This window comes from Calonectris borealis, chromosome 12 (genome assembly GCF_964195595.1).
Source record: "Calonectris borealis chromosome 12, bCalBor7.hap1.2, whole genome shotgun sequence".
In the NCBI taxonomy this organism is placed as follows: Eukaryota; Metazoa; Chordata; class Aves; order Procellariiformes; family Procellariidae; genus Calonectris; species Calonectris borealis.
This window is the reverse complement of record NC_134323.1, coordinates 2,127,263-2,146,165: the sequence shown is the minus strand read 5'-3', so window position 1 is coordinate 2,146,165 and position 18,903 is coordinate 2,127,263. Positions and strand designations below refer to the sequence as shown.

Below are 18,903 nucleotides of genomic sequence, written 5' to 3'. Positions count from 1 at the left end.
CCAGTGTTTTATTTCAAATCCAGCTGTTAGAAGTGGCTGAATGCTGCCTGTGCTAAGGCTGCTCTTGCTTTTGAGGGAGACTTCCCCCTCACACTTCATCTCTCAAGAAGGCAGCTGGACTGACAGCCAAGGTCCAGGAGACTTTGTGCTTTCAGGAAACCTCTTGCAGGGTAATAGCACTGCAAAGCTGGCATTGCGGGGTCCCTTGGTACATCCTGCCCCCCCTTTGGCATTGCAAGATAACAGAAGAGATGCTGAATATCGCGTGGGCATTCAGGAGGACATAAGCCATGTGGAAAGCTAAAATAGTCCTTTTCTTGTAACAGTGAGGGACTAATGCTGGTGGGTGTGCAAGAACTTTTGCACGGCTGTTTATCCATGTGTAATATCCTGCGCTTTTTGGAAGTACTGGTGTTAAATGCAGTTGTGCTTCCGTTGCTCTGATCTTAAATACTGACAGCTGTGATAGAGGTAACCCCAGGTTTATTTTGTCTCTACTCTTAAAAAATTGGGGCAGGTCAGGGGGAAGAGTAAGGCTGTCACCACTGTCCTGAAGGAAGGAGGGAAGACTTCAAAATAAAATTGTTCTTCTTGTGGTTTGTGGTTAAGGCTGAAGTGGCTTCTTTGAGGTATTTGATTTTTATTGCCTCTAAAGAGAATAGCTGGCAGGAGTTAAAAATAGCTGAGTCTGCTTCCCACCTGTTTGGATGCTCATCTTATTTTGATTCGGAGGTGGAACGTGTGAATGTAAATCATCAGGATTAAAGCAGCGCTGCTCATGCCCCTCAACGACGGGCACGAGATACCTATTGCGCCTCGGTGAGGATAGGCGCCCTGATTGATGTGACACGTGTGCCTTGTTGGCAGGGCGGGAGGAAAACCGTTCCTGGGGAGGGATCTCTGGGAGCACTGTATGGCTTTCAGTGTGGAAAATTGGAGTCATGAGCCCACACGTTGAATAACAAAGACAAATATCAATATTGGGTGGTTGAGTGTTTAGAGCATTGTTCTCTGTTTATGCTGAATGCGGCAAGAGCCCTTGGTGGGGAAGCCTGGTAATGATTAGAGATCCTCTCCAGCACGTGAGCAATGGTAGTGTAATGAAGCTGCCTGCAAGTGGGGAGTGTCGGAGCTCGATTGCTTTGCTTTGCAGCATAACACTTCATTAAGTTGTGGGAGCGGGGAGATGAGTAAGCGGTGTTTGCTCCGAGATCCGCGCTTGAGTGCTGCGCTTCTCGTGTGCTGTGGGACGCGGAGCTTTTGGTATGAACTTTTTTCTTAGCTTCTGTACAAAGCTAATTTAGGAAGGATTGCTCTAGTTCCAGGCCATGTGCATCCAAAACATTATCCTCTGAGGAACAAAGCATCGTTAGGACAACGTGCTCCTCTTGGGAGACAGGGGCTCTACCATGCCACGTACAACAACCTTTTATTTTGTGTGAATCCGAATCTTGCTTGTGAACTTTTCATGGCTTTTGGGAAGTTTTCTGTAAAGTTAAGCTCAACCTGAGGTACTATAGAGTACATACAGTCAAAAGATGTGAAGCCTCTGTATTGATAATAAGTGATGAAATTTGACTTACTAAGAGATGATGAACATATTTGATAAAAGCTTTTTCATTAGCTGTTGCACTGGAATTATTTGTCAGGGCCTCCATTCCTTTCTTTACTCATTTCTCCTCTGCATCCCCCAGCAGATGCTGTGCAGTACTGCCAAAACCCATGCTGTCGATTTTGCCTCTCTGCTGGAATACTCTTCAGTTATTCTGGGATGTTTCTGGTCGGGGTTAAGGCAGAGGGTTGTCCAGGAAGGTAGTTTGAGAGTTAGGTTGTCTCAGCGTTGCTTAAATAGATGTACGGGCTGGCTGATGCTGCAGGTGGAGATGCCGCTGCGCTTTCCCAGTAACCTGACTGGTGCTGGTGGGACTCTTCCATAAGCCCATTTGTACTAGCCTGGCGGAAAACTCTAAAATGTCGAACAGCTTTTCTGTTGATTTGCTGAGTGTTGGACTCTGCCTTGAGCTGGAGCCAGCGGCAGGGGCAAGGAAGACTGCAGACTCCCTGCCACCTCGATCGGTGGGATATCAGGTCGGTTAAGCAGTCTGCTGTGGTTTCACCTGGCTCTTTCTAAGAGCTCTCCTTCTCCTTTTCTCCTCTCTTGTGACGCTACCAGTATCCTTGCATGCCTTTTGGTCTTTTAAGTTTTTTGCCAGCATTGTGAGAGAGCTTTCCAGGAGCAAATCCTGAAACCTCCTGGCTGGATCTGCAGCTTGGAGTCGGTGCTATGCTTAGTAGCAGAGCTCTGTTGTGGAGGAGTGTTATGAGAAACATTATATCTGGTAGCAGTGCTGCCAAACTTCTGTGGCAAACACATAATTTCAGGGTCTGTCTTGCTCTACAACGCATCGGGACTGGCTGGAAAAGCCTCCGAGAGGGGACTAAGGGAAGAACACACAGAAACATCTAGGGCAAATTTGCTTTGATCGTGCCGAGTGTTAGAACATGCTCTGATGTGTGGATCAGCGTTGGAATGAGAAAGGTCCCTGCTAAGAGGGCTTAAGGGCTTGAGAGTCCCCCATGCAGGGAGGCAGAAGCAGCAGGGACAAGAATAGCTTGTGCAAGCGGGCTGTTTCGCACAGAGCGTGGCACTTCCAGCACGGAGCAGCTGTGCAGCCTCCAAGCGCCCGCCTTGCAGCTTTGCACGGGAACAGCCAGCTGGGAGAAAGTGATCTGCTGCTAAGAAATAACCAGCAAAGATATTTGGCTTGTTAGGTGAATGGAATTGGTGTATTTCTTTTAATTGTACTGTGATCTGTGATCCCTTTCGAGGCATCGGAAATAAAACTTGAGTGTTTTCTGTTGTGCTGCCTAGGTATTTGCACAGGGAGGGATCTCTGCTGTGGAGGAGAGGCACGCAGCCTGCCAAAGACTTTGTTTCGTGTCAAGCAAGTGTGAAACAAGCAAAACATGACACTTGCTAAGATTCTATTGACTTCTTATCAAAGCTACATAGGAAAGGGTAAGACTTGCTGAACTTTCTTGGTGTTTGAAGCAGATACTGAACACTGGATCCTCAAACCGTGAGCGGACGAGGCCCGCTTCATCCTCAGCTCCTTTTTCCCTGGCCACTGGGCCAGAAGGACACACATGTTGTGCTGGGGTTTTTTGATCTTGCTTTGTGATCTCTTTTCTCAATTAGCATGCTTGTCTTAATGGTGCCATACCCATGGAGGATAAAAAATGTTAGCATAGGTGGGAAAGTTTGTGGAATCTAGAATTCAGGTAAAAACATGAAAAACACAGTTGCAGAATTTGGTGTTTGGGGTGATTTGCTACTTGTGCTTTGTGGGGGGGGGGGTGGTCCTGATAATTTGACTTTCGTACACAAAGTTCTGTGTACGTTTTGGAGGCGGTTGTTAGTTGTTTGTGTATGACTTGTATTGTTAAGTTTGCATAAACTAGGAGTGCCTAACCAATGTGGAAATAATTATTTGGTCAAATGATTGGCAGTGTTGCAGACTTCGGCACTCTGTTTGTAAGTGGGGAAAAAATTATTTATGTGAAATAAGCAAAGTATATGGAAGCTAGCAGCTTGATAACTTTGGTGCGTGATATATGCACAGTACCATGCTTCAAACTGGCTTTTTTTCAAAGCATGAATGATAAGTGTAGAGTTTTTTTGCTGACATGACAACACTGGGTTTGTTTTTAGTACTAACAGTTCACTGGCATTAGAGAATATTTCAAGCTCAGCTTAACAAGTTTAACTTTTATTGCTCACTAAATGTGTAATTAAATTATGAAGTCTTGTCATCTGTTTTGAACTTAAATTATCACTGGTTTTAACTTTTTTATCACACATGACTCTTTCGGGATTGCAGGGTGTGTGAAAACGGCTTACTGTAGCCGTATGCTTGTTGGCACAGAACTCCAGGATGTTTCAGTAGGTTTGAAGCATGGGTGGTTGTGTGATGTGTGGTTTTTCTTATTTTACAAAAGCTGTGTTGATTCTTGCCTAGACTACTGTATCTGCTGTTGTTTCCACAGACCGTTCTGCAGAATCATTTCTAGTGGCTGCCTTGGGAAGGGATCAAGTTTGCAGGAGGGTGGCTCCCCCAGATCTCTCCTTGATCCCTGCTTTGCTTCTAGCCTGAGCTGTTTTCTGGCGTTGTAAATCTAGCTAGCTTGATACCTGCGGATTGAATGGCCTTATTGTGAGTTTCCTGTCCCGGCTGGATGTGTTCAGTACGGAGGGGATTGCTGTTATCTGTGGGAAGGACACAGCTAAGTAATTTTCCCTTTATCAGCCTGCTACCCTCCTTGTTAGAAGCTTCTGGGTCCGCAGGCCTGCTCTACCATATCTCTACAGATATTAGTGATAAATGTGTATAGGTCAGAGTGGAAAACTTCAGCGCTGTGGCTAGGAACCATGAGTTGCCTGTACTGCCTATCCATATGCACCGGGCTCTGTAGCGTGTCGTACGTGTGACATTGTAGTAAACTGGGGAACGCCCGCAGCCTGGCTGGACTTCTGCCTACCCTCTTCTTCATGGGAAGGTAGCCACTTTAATTAACATCCTTTCCTAGTTGACTTGTTTGATCTTTTTGCAATCTGTTCCTGAATTTAGGGAGAGAACGTCTACTGGTTTCCTCCCATCCACAAGCCAGTTGCCTCTTTATTTTGCTGGTTTGCTCCGTGCTGGTTCTCGGTGGTTTTTGCTTGAGCGGGTCCAAAGTCCCCTTCAATGCCTGATGTCTTCAATGCCTGAAGATTATCCATAGTTAGTATTTGAGATATGCCTGGTCTTTACTTTTCAGCAAGTACGCTGCTACTCTTGCCTCAAAAGAATAGTGGAAACGTCTGCTGTCATCCCCTGTTCTGATCTAAAGAGGGATTAAAATCTGGGAATAAAGGCACTTGTGCGGTTGACTTCAAACTCTTCTATTTGCATGATATTTGCAAGGGAGCAAAGGAAAGGAAGGTCAAGCAGCTGCTGGTGATTGAAATAATCCCTGCAGAGAGTTCTCCCAAGACCATGAGTTTCATCCACAGTAGTTAGTTTGGATTTTGAAAAGCAAGGTAGGAATCCTATAATGTGAATTTTTTTTTTAGGATGTGATGAAATAAGACCAAGTCAAGTCTGTTTTATATACACAGCTGAAAGAGGCTCTGGGGGGGTGACAGTAATTGCACCCCAGGCAGTGTGCTCTTCACCAGATGGTGAAGATATAGATATGGTTCATGATATAGCTACGACTCGGTAACTCTTGCTGGGAACCAGCATGATGATGGTCCGTTTCTGAAGCTAAAATACCAACGCCTTGTGCCTTTTTGAGCATGGGTAGTGGTGGTGGGTTGCTCATTTACTGTATAGTTTTGACCTAGTTTTATACTGCTGCTGCAGCAGAGAGATTTAGAAAGGGATGGCTGTCGCGGCTTGTTTCAGTGAGTTGAGATCTGGTGGATGAGAAAAGTCCCTTTTAAACACAACGGTCTTGACGACCTCATAGTCTGGTGGTGATATGACTTCATACAAACCTTTGAATTTCTCTGAAGAGTTCACAATACTAATGCAGTACGATTTGTGTCTGTTGTATGTGGCTGAACACAAGGAAATGCTTTTTCTGTTCAGGTTTTCTTATAGCTGGTACTTGTTCTAAACTCTGCTTTTCCTGGGAGGTAGGAAGTGGTGTTCATACTCTGGAATGTGAGTGTTAGTGCGTGAAGGAGTTTGGAGAGCTTTTTAGAGAACTGCAAACGGAGGCAATATATTCCCACAGAAGCTGCTAAACAGCAGAAGCTTCTGTGTGCCCAGAGGCACAAGTACTTTTTCTGTAAAGTCTGTTTTTAATCCTTCAATTAGGACCTGTAAGAGGAGTCCTTCTCCCTCACTAATGGGTGGAACGTCCTCCTTGCTGTCAGCTTCCTCTCCTAAAATGCCTCAGCTAGCATGTGGTGCTGGTCTGGGCTGCTCTCCTCCTTCCCCCTGCCCCGGGGTCTCTGAGCATCCATGTTCCTCAAGCTCACCACGTGGGAATGACACAATGCAGCTTTTCTTGCTCCTCAACTTCTCTCAGTGGTAATTTGAAACTTACCTTTTTTTCATGACTCTTGCTACACAAGCGTGTTGTTCTGAAACTGCTCTTGTTTGGAAGGTTTCTTGGATGGATGTAGCGGATGGAGGGCCACAGGCTGTCTCCTTAGAAAGGCAGAACTAGTGTGGGTTGTGCTGGGGACATTTTTCTTCCCCTCCCTCAAACTGAGCTCTTCAGTTTATCAGACACAAGATAAAAAGGATTATTTGTCTCCTTTTGCTTCAGTTAAGTTGGGAGAAGCAGGTCAGCATTGCCGCTGAACCCACCTCTCCTACACTTGCGATGGTAAGAGGGAAGAAGGATCACAGCTTTTAGCTAGCAGGTGGTCATCTTGTTCCACATTTAAAGAATTATTGGCTAGATCTTACGCTTTTGCATATTTAAGTGCTGAACTGTGAATGTATGCAGTACTAAAGCTTAGTAAGGTTCCATTTAACTTCCATTACTCTTCTTAGGAGAATAAGGCTTGATTTCTCAGAGCTGAGGTTTGCTGCAGAGCTCGGGGAAGGCTGGTATTTCAACGTGCAGTATTTTAGTGCTGTGTATTTCAAGAAAAGCTTGCCTAAGCTTCCCAAGTCAGTGAGAACCAGTCTGTTATCTTCTTGGGCTCATCTTTCCAGAAAAACTGAGCTTTCATCTTTGGTGGATCTGAAGCAAAGGTTACTAGGTTGGAGGATGCAAAGATAACTGAAGCAACCAAGAAGGGTTTTGGGAGAGTGCTCTCTGGCCCTTACAAATTCTTCTGCTTGCAGATGCGTTAGTAAGTCCTATCCTCTAGAGGAGAATTACAATAGCCTATATATTTTTATAAAGAAGCTATCCTTGACTAAAAGGCTGAGACAGCAATGTCTGACTCTGAGCTTTTGAAATTAGCTTAGTCTAAAACCTCTATCTGTTGCTGAATGATTAGGATGGGTGCAGAAAATTAAGGAAAAAACACCTTGTAAGTCATTATAGTGTTGGTCTTAGAGGCTGCTTTAAAATAGTGTAATTTGGATGTCACCTTAGTTTTCAGTTGTGAGAATCAGTTCTGCAGTCTGAGGATAATAAGCAGGCATCTGCTAACCTTTTAAAAAAAGTTGATATCCTAATTTTCAAATTTATGATTACTTTGGGAGATACAACTGGAGATGGTGGCAGTCTGACCAAACTGCAATTAATTACTGTGATCCTTCAGGTACCGTTTTGGTTTTTATGTTCTAAGCGGAGAAGTAATTTCTGCCACTTCCTGCTATACAAAATAAGTGCTTTAGTTAATAATGGCTGTAATTAAGGACTAGGAAATGTTTCCCATGCTCTCTTTTTCCTACAAACTTGTGTTCGTGCGCTCCGAAGCAGCAATGGTGCAAGTGTTGGTGTAACACGTCGCGCAGTGGCAAACGCTTGCACTGAAAAACTCTTTGGGATGTAGGCTCCTTGCTTCCGAAACTGATGAAATGCTAGTTCTCTTATGTCGAGTATCTGAGGTCTGACGTGTTGGTGTCAATGATGTGTTTAAGCTCTGAGTGGTTTTGAGTGTCTGTGGCTCTTGGAGCATGTCTGGCATCTTAAATATCAGTGGAAGCAGAGACTTTGTGAGGCAGGGTTGATTTTTCTGTGGGTATGATGGGCAGGTGATTTTGTCCTGTGTTTGCGCTGTTTTGCTATGGCGATGAGATACGGATTTGTATGATTAACTTTTTTTCAAGGAGTTCTCCATCGTGAGAGCTGCTCAGGCTGGAAGGAGGACAGGAGTTCTTTCCGAAGCGGCTCCCTCTAGAGCGCGGTTGTTTCTCTCAAACACGCGAACCGGTCTGGTGGAGGCTGTGCGTTAGGACTTGTCAGTTGGATTGTCGTGAGGACATAGCAGCACCTTCATTACTTATAAAATAAAGAATATAGCGAATATTTTGAAACGATGTATGGATATGGGATGTTACCAGTTTCTCGTGGTTGGAGGTGTAAATCTCAGGGCTGCTTTGGACCGGCCTCTTCGTGTACAGCTGAAAGAAAAGACGTTGCTTCTCAAACGGGGAATACGAACACTTCGATCTGGGGGAGGGAAGCGAGTCCTACCTTTCTCCTTCAGTTATTTGTGTGAAACTTATTTTTCTTTAAAACTTCACTACCACATCTTTGTTTTCCCACAGATGCTTTTTTGCCTTCTTAGTTTGGGCAATTGGGCCAAACACAAGCACATTCATTGTGTTTTTGCAGCATCTACGGAAATGCTGCTACTCTTGTGCCGCTTATGTTCTGTGGAGTTAAGACAGCATTGTCTAAAGTACCTGTTGTTTTGATCTTTTTGGTACTTAGATATCATCACTCTTATTATGCAGGTTTTAAAATTTCCTATTGCTTATGTCAAATTGTTTCTTACAGTGAAAATGAGTTGACAGTATGTTAGTTGCTATAAGTTTGTACTCTTCTGTATGTTAAATGCATCACATCAGTAGTGAACTGACGCTCCTTTTTTCTCTTTTCAGCCAGATAATGAAATCTCTTCAGACTGCAATCACGTAAGTATTGCTTTGTTTTATTCAGTCTCTAGCTATGGCATTTGCACCTTACATCCCTTATCAACCTTAGGTATTTTACATAGTTTGGCAGTTTGCAAAAGGTATTAATCAGGACACGTTTGGGTTTCTGTACTGGCCTGTGGAGGAAGAACACAAGGCGACTTCTCTACCCCAGTATAGCCACTATAGCCTTACTGGAGACTTCAGAGTGGAACATATCTAAGAGCTTTATAAACTGTACTTCTGTATCAGAGGAGGATAGCAGATGTCGTTCCTATTTTATAGTTGGAGGGTGGTTCCCGTGAGTTACTGGGAGCAATATGATGTGCTCCTTTTGGGAAAGATGTGAGCAGTACTGAATTTAAACTCTTAATTTCAGCTGTTGAAGCCTTCTGTATTACTTTCACAGCTGCTAAATTCTTAGACTTGCTTGGAAAATGCTGTGGGGGTGTGATATTTAGAGGCACTTTGAACCACTTGGCTGGTTTTAGAACAGATTTCCTCTCAGCGCTGTGTTTAACAGTGAGCAAACTGTTAGCCAGTTTTCAGGCTGTCAAGCTGACTCTTCAAATCCCAAGACACTTTAAAAAAAAAAAAAAATCATCAGAGCTGAGGTTGATGTTAGGTTTGCTTTGGCTTCTCTCATTTGCATTCTGTTAGAATACACCGTATCAAGATCCTTAATTGTTTGGTTAGCCCTGGACACAGACAAGTGCATGCCTCAATGACAGTCTTGGTTTCAGATGCTTGAGAAGCTGTATTTTGATTTCTTATTGGAAGATATATTCCAGAAATGAAACCCGGCCATGCTGTACAACTAGTAATTTCCATCTGTGTTTATAAATTAACCTTTAGCACTGCACTGCCTGACTTCATGGTAGTGTAATTCTCTGTTGTGCAGGGCTGAATCAGATGAAGGACGCATCACGTTTCTGTTTAAGTCTTTTCTTATTTTGAAAAAGAGAAAACTTCAGTAATTAAAACTTATCTACCTGACATTTAAATGTGCCAACAGAAATTACCTGAATGAAGAAGAAATTGAGAATTCTAGAAATCAAAGTCGGACCTTTCCCCTGCTGGATTAAATGACAGCGTCTCTGCCACAAGGCAGATGTCAGGCTGCTCTGGATTATAGAAGCCATTCAGGAATAGGAAGTGTGGGCAAAGTCTCATTTTCCCAGGCAGAAATTGAAGGGGAGTGATCAAAAGCTAGACCGCAGAGAGGCGTCTCATGTCCAAATGTTTTTTTTGCCTCTCTCTGCAGTCTTTGGTAGTACAACTGCTGATCATGTCCTGGGAAAATACTGCCTAGTGCTAAAATCTGGATTATTAAACTCCAAGTTAACTTACCTTCTGTCTGCGGGAAGATTCCTTTGGAGAGCATCTCTTTTTGAGACTCTCCAAAGTTCAAGATTACAAATGCAGAGGTGTATTCTTATGGTGTTGGACCCCATTCTTGTCCTTCCGATCCTGGCTGGATCCTCTTTGCGAGGACAGGTTCCCTGGTTATTCACTTTTATCTATTAAACCTGTCTATTTACAACTTCTTACTCCCTCTGAAATACCCTAGGATCCCATCATCTCCTTTTTTTAACTTTTCACAACTTCATGATGTGAGGTGTGGAAGACAGTGCATCTGTGCTGATTCCATTTTTAGTTCTCTGTGCGTGCTTCCACCCTCTTGGAGATAATGTAAAACTGCTTTCCTTGTGTACGAGCATGTTTTTGTGTTTTCTTAGGGGTTTGTGTACAATTGAAACTTCAAAATAAAATTTGACCAAACTGTTTATCTTTTTGATATTAATTTGATTTTGTCACAAAGGCAGAGTATTTGAAATGAATTTTTAAAACTACTTAATCTTTATGTTAACGAAAAATGTTTAAATGCAACTTGAGTTCCTAGGGGAAAACGGATGAACTAATAGAGCTTTTCTCAGGCAACATCTCAGCTATTAATTTGCTGAGGTTTTGCTATCTTACCCTCTATTTTTACTTTATGGTGCCTCAGGAGGACATCTGGGATGTGTATATATCTGCAGAGTGTGACTTGCCCAAGATTGATTCTTGCACAGTGATCAAATGCCTCTAGGCTCCTACGTGAGCTAATTTCTGGCTCCTAGAAGAACAGTCATCCTTACCGAGCCATTTTGCAGTCCAACCTCTAATGCATCATTGTGCTTAGCAAGAGAGAGAACCTCTTAGGTTTGAAATATATCTGCATCCAAAAAATTGTCTGGTCGCAGCCCCTCACAGAAGGAAGTGAACAAGGGACCAGCTGCATTGTCCTCCTTCCTTTTTTGTTAGGCTTTTATTAGGTTTTCAGCATGAAATCTGCTCCTGTTGAGGACTTCATTTTTGTTAGATCATTTGCATCAGGCAGACAAGTCATGGCACAGAAAGGTGTGGTGGGCTAAAGACGTTGCTAAATATGCAGCAGGTAGCAATTTACAGCTTTCATTGTTTTATCCTTTCAGTTATGAAATTGTCTTCATTAAATATCTTTCCTTTTAATGAGTCAGCTCATGACCTTATGGAGAAATTTTTAACAGTCTGAATTTGTTCAAGATGAGAAAATTATTGCAGAAATGAAGGGACAAAGTTGTTGTCAAGGAGTCTTTGCATTGATTGTTGCATTGTAGAAGGATGATGATACAGATTGGGAATAAATGATGTTTCATTCTTTTCTGAAGCAAAATATTTGTCATTCTCCATGGCAAGCTCTTAAACCTCCTTTCTACAAATGGTCTCTCTATAGCTCTTGTGGAACTACAAGCTGAACCTGACTACAGATCCGAAGTTCGAATCCGTGGCCAGAGAAGTCTGCAAGTCCACTATTGCAGAGGTAAGCCAGAAGAAAGGCATGGCTGCTATTGTGGCGCTAGGGTTTTTTTCATTTCTTTGTGATAGTGAATTGGTGTGCGAATAATGTTTTGGGTTTGGGGAAGCTTGAGTCTTACATGCCAAATTACTAGGCGTAATTAATTTGATCTCCTTGTGGAAAAAGCCAGTTACCTTAGTGGTGCCGGGCAAAGGGGCGGGGGAAAGAAATAATAAACTAACAACCCATCAGCTCTTACCTGACCTTTTGTCAGAAATCTGTTGTGGATTGGATTTGTCCCCTCTTTATCAAGTGTTGGACAATCGCAGCAGTGTTGGTGTAGCAGGGGTTCCACTGAATTTAGCGTAAGGCTGGTTTTGGATTCTGTCTTGCTAGCAGAGGATAACCACGTAGACATCAAATGATGAATCAGCTTTTTTTTTCTTCGAGGCTCAAAGTTTAATTATTCCAAGGACTCTCTGTTAGGAATTTCCTCTTTTTAGGTTGCACTAGGAGTTAGTCCTCTGTATTTCAGGCATCAACACACCTCAGTCCAGCTTCAAAGATTACTTGATTAATCGTTTCTTTCCTTGTGCTCATGCTAGAGCTCTCGAGGCTGTGTGCTCAGCCACACGGGAGCTGACTGAGCTGAGGTTTTTTTCCCTTTGGTTGGGGTAGTTTTTAGCTAGACTTCAGGGGAAGCAGTGGAACCAAGGCTCTTCACAGCAGTACAGGCTTCAGCTGACTTAATTCAGTCATTAAACCGTGCCCTGAAAAACATCATTTGTATATCCACCAAATAACTTCACCTACCCATAATCTTGCTCTTTAAAAAAAATGCAGTTTGCTCTGGATGATGGCCTCTTCGTGGCTTTTAAAGTAGCTCTTCTTGAAAGACAATCAGTCGCATGAGTAGCAGATTGTCTCTCCAACCACAGTTTGTGTTGGCAGTTTATTTTCTATAGGTCTAGCTTTCGGTGGTGAAGACTTGCTTATTAGACAAGAGGAATATGTCAGTGCTCAGAGCAGGTTTAAGATGAGTGGTTCCCCAAGTCCTCACATTTTGATGGAACCACCTGTGTGGTTGCCCATTCTTTACAAAGTTTTCATTTGAGAGGAACACATGAAGATCTGAGAAATTGAAGATGTCAACAGCAGCCTGGCTCTGAAAGTTTGAGAATTAGTACTGTAGTTGAGGGGTACATGACTGCTTTTTCTTCATGGCCTGCTAGGGTTCTGCTTCCCCTTCTCAGCACCAGCTGAGTTGCGGTAAGAATAGCATTAGTAGAAGGAGAGATCAAGAAAATAGTTAATACAAGAAGGCTAGAATATTGAACAGTGGAAAGAAAACAGCTTGCATCGAAGGGTTATGTTGTGTTTGGAGTTCAGTAGCTCCCAAAAGCAAGCACTGCGAAATGTGTCAAATCTCATTTTTTGCAGTCATAGGGAAGATTATATTTTTCTGTTTTATGTCATACAGCTGCTGCAGAATTTTTACAACGAAGGCATTCTAGAAAATGCTCTTTTAACAGTCTGTGTAATTACCACTTTTGTGCAGTGACAGTCTGATATTGGTGTAAATGATGCCTTCTAAATCTGGGATATGATGGCTAAAAGCTGTGGGAAGAGCATAGCATTTTAGCTGTACCTTAACCACCAGTGTTCCTCTTATAATTGTGGTGAATGATAACATGAACTGCTGGTATTTTGCCATTTGGTGAGTGGTTTTTATTTAAAGAAAAAAAAGTTGCATAAGTAACAATAATCTCATGTGTTTGATCTTCTGATACTTACTACTGAGGCAGGTGCGTAAACTATTCCACTAATTTTTTGAAAGCATTTCTAAAACACTCTTTAAAACTAACATATGTAGTGGGAATGTACTGCTAACACGCAGTATTAGCCTATTAATATTTTTCTTTAATTCACACTAACAGGTAGGTGTTTTCTTGCTGGTGACTGAGCTCTGATTTTAAGTATTGCTTTGTATTAAGAACAAAATAAAACTAGAAGAGTAATTTCTAGTAAAAGTCCTTTGGGAATTGGTGACTGTCCCAACCAGCTGCATTCTGAAAAATCCACCTTTAATTTTATCAGCTAAATATAGATTTAAAGATCAACTTTTTTCTCAACTGTTGCGATTTTCTAAGTTCTGGCACTAATTTTAATCTAGAATTATAGTTGGCTACCAGATAACGGTGGTTGTTTCAGAAGTGGCCAGGCAATAACGTGATTGCTTGGTCTTTTACGCAGTTCACTGGCTCAGGCCGCGGAGCTCTGGGGCTCTTTCCAAAGACAGCATGTTGCCGTTGTGTGCGGGTTTGGCTCGCGGTACTTGAGCTGAAGTAGGGCCAAACCGAAGATGCAGCTTTCTCGGCGAAGGCTTGCTCAGCTCTCTCCCTTTTATCCTGCAATGAATCATGTGTTTTCACTTCAAAATGGATTTTATGCCTTACCTATAACAGTTACGTTGACCTTAGTAACTATGTTTTTCTAATAGCTGTATAGGTTAAATACAAAATGTTCTACCAGCCTACATCTGCCTTCAAATAACGGCGTCGAAAATGTTGCAGGTTTTCTTTGTTATATAGAAAGTAATGGCCACGTAAGCTGAGGCAGAGATGTCTTTTACTCATCTCATCTGACCTGTATAAGTCTGTCACAGGATGCCCCGAGTTAATTCTTGTTTGAATTAGAATATATTTTTCTAGAGATGGCTCTCCATTTTTTAAAATTTCCAGTATAAAGATTCCAACTTGGTTTTGAGAACTGCCTGTTCTCTTGGCGCTGCCCTTGCTTGGTATCTGAACCTGCCTGGATTATTGATTGCCATGGATCTCCCTTTAGATTGATGAGCCCATCAGTACAGGAACAAATCTTTGATGTAATCAAGTCAACCTATGTATCTATTGCTTGAAAAACTGTCACCACTGAACTTCGGTGTCTGGCTGTCACGCATCCTTTCTGCGCCATTACGGCTGCAGTTTTCAGCGTTCTCCTGAACAGGGGACACCAGAGCTGGGCAAGCATTTCAGCACGGGCTTCCCAGGGTTAAAAAGAGTCCGTGTAATCTCGGTACTCCTTGGAGCAAGGCATTGCACTGCTCCTATCGCAAGATTCCTCGGGGAGCGTCCTTAACTGGTAAGTAACCATGTTTTCCGCTTCCTTTGGAAAGGCGCTGTCAAAACTGCCTGCATCTTTTACTTCCAAAGGTGACGGTTTTGGCCTTACTGTCTGCTTCCCTGAGCAGTGCAGGCTGTGATTTATATTGGGGACCTGTCTTTTCGTGTACACTGCTTTTCCAATCCCTGCACAGCTTTCAGCTTTTGTTAGCCATGATTTTAATTTTTTTTAGACCACTGAGTAAAATGGTTTAGTACCAAAAATCGGTTTCTATAAGAGCCTGATAAAAATGAATTTGGTGAGGATTTTCCTTTATAGTAATTTTCAGCTTCCAGCAAGTTGTAAACAGTTCAATAAATACTGTGTTGACTTTTGAATCAGTCTCACTTCTAGCCAAAATGTTATATTGTATGAGGTCAGGTGGCTAATGGGGGTCCAAGTATGATTTAGTGATGTTGTAATATGCTCAGCTTTCTAAATAAAGGTTTGACAAACTAGCGTTTTTCCTACAAATCCACTTGATTGCAGGGGTTCAGTGTGATTATTATGAAAGATGATTATTGAGCAAGAGGGTTTATAATCCTCAAGGTCGCTGCGTTTGCTTTCTTCAGATACTGGCACACATGAGGTATTTCTCATTTCTGAAATATTTTCAAGTATTCTGACTTACTGAAAATCAAACTAAAGCCTAGAGGGTTTCTTTGCCAGCAGATTTTGAAGCTACAGATGCAAGTTTCTTTGAGGATTTTTTTTTTTAAAGAAGGTTAAATTCAGTAGCTGCAGCCTCTGTATTTTTATTCTTTTTTTTTTTTTAAAAAAAAAAAACAGATCAAGGAGTGTGCAGATGAACCAGTTGGTAAAGGCTTCTTGGTGTCATGTTTGGTGGATCACAGAGGCAACATCACTGAATACCAGTGCCATCAGTACATCACTAAAATGACAGCCATTATCTTCAGCGATTATCGGTTGATCTGTGGCTTCATGGATGACTGCAAGGCTGACATCAATCTCCTGAAATGTGGCAGCATTCGACCTGGAGAAAAGGTATCCAGAGAACATGTAGATTGTCAATAGGCTTGTAAAAGTCATTCACTTCGGGAAACTTATGTGGAGACTCTGCAGTAGTATTATTGTCTTACTTGCAACTGAAAAAATACATGGCATATCTCATCTGAAAAGGGTGATGTCCTGATTCTGTATCGTTCCTTTTTAATAAATATGCATTTTTTCCTCTGTGTGGGACTGCTCTTCAGAGATGATTTTCATTTGTCTTTCCTTACCGCACTACGGGTGATCTGGTAGGTAGTTGCCTTTTTGATCACATTCTGTCAGGCTTGACTCGGTACGGTGAATCCAAACAATAGATCTAAGCAGACCTATTGCTCGGCTTATTTCACAGCGTGGTGGGGTCTGGCGCAGGAAGGTTATCAAGGTGATGTGGCCTGTGCTGTAACCCTTGCTGCTTTCTCAGGCTGTAGTTGATAGACTGGATTGAGAGCTCTTATCTGTTCGCTTCCCCTTTCTCCTGCCCACCCGAAAACGGTTGAAGGGCACATTTTAGTAGTACAGACTGACTAATACTGTACTGGTTTTACTAAATCGATGTTCTTTTGCCATATGAGGCTTCAGCAGAGGTTGATGCAAAGAACAGTTTGTGGTGACTACATGTGGGGTTATTTTCAAGGCACTGTCTTTCCCTGTCTACCTCAACATAGCTAATGCAGGCAGCAATTATGTATTGCTGCAGGAATGAGTGGCTTCTTTTATAGCAAGTTTTTACGTTTAGGGATAAAGATAAAATTAGCCTATCAACTTTTTACAGTGCTTTTTAAATTATAGCTCTTATGCTTTTAATAATTAGTCTCTTAAATCAGCTATTAATGAGGAGGTGTATAACAAAAAAATACACTTTTTTGGTTAAAAAAACAAGTTTTCCCAGTTCTATAAGCAGCTTCACATCGATAGTGTGTTAAATAGAAGTGCTAGCGTATTCCAGAAGACATAGCTGAACAACAGAAAGCACAAAAATAAGGACTCGCTTTCAAGAACAAAAGCAACCATAGAAGTGGGAGGAACTTGCAGGCCCCACAGATTCAGACTGGTAACAGCTGAGCAACTTGCTTTTTCCATAAAGTAAAGGCTCTCTTTTAATGCTGGGCTGAAGGATCTCATGAAATGAAAAGTTGCTTTTTACAATCAGTATAGAATCAGAAGAGTAATACGGGAGTCCTGGATGTCAGGTCTGCGTATTACCTGTGGCTTGACCAAATTAAAATAAAATTAAAATACTTATGGTAGCACTGAAGGGTACAGTAGGGTGGATTTTGTGAGCATAAGCCAAATCTCATATAGTAGAAGTGAAACCACTGCTGGCAGGCTTGTGTGCGTGACTGTGCATAACCCACCGTGTCGGTCGCAGAAGTTAAGGTGGGTGAAGGGTGAGGGTGGCCGGGGTGGCTAAGGTCACGAGGCATCTGGGAGAGGGAAACGACTGCAAACTTTGGGTCACCAAGTTTCTGCGGGATAGCAAAGCGAGTCACTAACCAAACTTTTATGGGGGTGAGTGCAGTTTATGCATATTCCTCACTTTCTTGGTACCTAACCCAGAATATTTTGCCTTGGTTTGGGAAAGCGTCGCAGCCTGTCATATGATGTCTTTTGTTATGCTGTCATCCTTGGCACTTAGAGCAATTGAAGTATTTTATACTGCTATGGAAACAGCTATAAATGGCTATGCAAGCATTTCTTTTGTTGGCGTTCTGTTCTATCCCTTTTCTGCTTTGGAGAAATCTCATCTAATTTACTCCCATCAGATGCTCGTTCAGGTTTTATTTCCACGCTGTAGCTTCTGAGAGTTGCCTGTAGAGAAACAGTCATTACCCTTTTGTGCGTCTGAACGTAACTGTGAATTTAATAAGTAGGACCTGGACACCTGAGGAGGAAGATGGGGGAAGAGATTCATCTCTCTCTTTTTTTTTTTAATGGAAGTAAGCACTACTAGACCACTAACTCCATCCACATCAGACGGCTAGTAGATTGCAATGATAGCTTCATCATAGTAACATAGTGGGATAAACTGGCCTTTTTAATTGTAAAAGGCACTTCAGTAGGTATTCTGGAACTACACTGCCTCTTGAAGCCCCTCTGCTAGCTAACCATTTTCCTTTTCTGTACTTCCTTCTTTTGTTTTAGCTTGCTTTCTATTTCCTAATTGAATTCTGTTCCTGCTGGGTTTGTTGCCTCTAATGTGATGTTTTCTGTGCTTTCTTTTCCACGTATCTTGTTGGTTTTCTGCTCTGTAAGAGCAATAAAGTTCAGCTTAAAAGTCTCGGTCTGACTGTAGACTTCATTTTGCTATATATAGCAGAAAGGCTGTAGATGTGTCATTTGAAAGCATTAGGTTTTGTAATACGTGTTGTGGAGTTGATTTTTTTTGTTGTTGTTTTTTTCTTCCAGTTAATGGAGAAATATTTAATAGTCGTTTCAGTCACCTTTCTGGTTGGCTGTTGTGCGCTATAGCAAATTTGGTCTCCTGGTATTTAAAGCTTGCTTTAGCTTCATGCAATAGGGATCTAGTTTGAAATTGAAATTGGTAATTGCAATGGAACTTTTCTTCTTGGGCTGCCTATCAGAATGAGCTCCTTTCCCGATCCCAGTAACGTCCAGGATTGTATCAAACTAGTGGGTAGTCTGTAGTTGCCCGGGTGCTGGATTTAGACATGATGTCCAAACTGGAGTTGATTATTTGCCATAATGAAGGCTACAGAAGTGTCAATTGCACATTTGTTGTAGTACTTTACCAGATAATAGTATTTTTCAGACTCCTAAAAAAAGACACATTAGGAGACGATTGTTTTCTTACTTTTTTCACCCTTAAGTCCTTCGAGTACAGTTGCTCTCACTCTTTCCCTGGTTTCATCGAAGTACTGGACACAGAGGGGAAACGAGTCTAAATGGGAAGAGATGGTAACATTCAGCTCAGTCTTTGTTTACTTAGTGCAGTATTACGGCAGTGTCCTATCAGCTGAAGTACTGGGAATTAGCTAGTCTAAGGGCCATCCCCGTAACCATAACCCTGGTGTCCGGGTTAGCCAGCTGGAGTGCCGAACTGGAACTCGCCGTAGATCTGCTGGGTGGTTTTCCGTAGCCTGACTGCTCTGGCTCCAGCAAGTCAGCATGGCCGTGCAGTGCAAGGCGCTGTGCTGATGAGCATAAAACATAACAGGTTATGTTTTACCCTCCTGCCTGCTGCTCCTTTCTGCTCTTGACTCTTTTCTGGTCACTTTTCTAACTTCTTTCTGCAAGTCTGCAGCTAGAACAGTGATGAACTCGAGGCGTGTCAGGTTTCAGAAAGACGGTTGAGTGCAG

At 42.4% G+C, this 18,903-nt stretch overlaps 1 protein-coding gene across 3 annotated transcripts in view; it reads left to right on the top strand.

The window, feature by feature from the left end:
* Nucleotides 1-18,903, top strand: part of GLG1 (golgi glycoprotein 1) — an 81,903-nt gene that overhangs the window by 30,852 nt on the left and 32,148 nt on the right. For 2 of the 3 annotated variants that reach the window (XM_075160956.1, XM_075160957.1), the window contains exons 2-4: nucleotides 8,562-8,594; nucleotides 11,350-11,436; nucleotides 15,364-15,579. In XM_075160956.1, the coding sequence (XP_075017057.1) occupies nucleotides 8,562-8,594; nucleotides 11,350-11,436; nucleotides 15,364-15,579 (336 nt within the window). Of the gene's footprint in view, nucleotides 1-8,561; nucleotides 8,595-11,349; nucleotides 11,437-14,312; nucleotides 14,554-15,363; nucleotides 15,580-18,903 lie in introns of those variants that run through there. The other variant, XM_075160958.1, reaches the window with a different exon arrangement.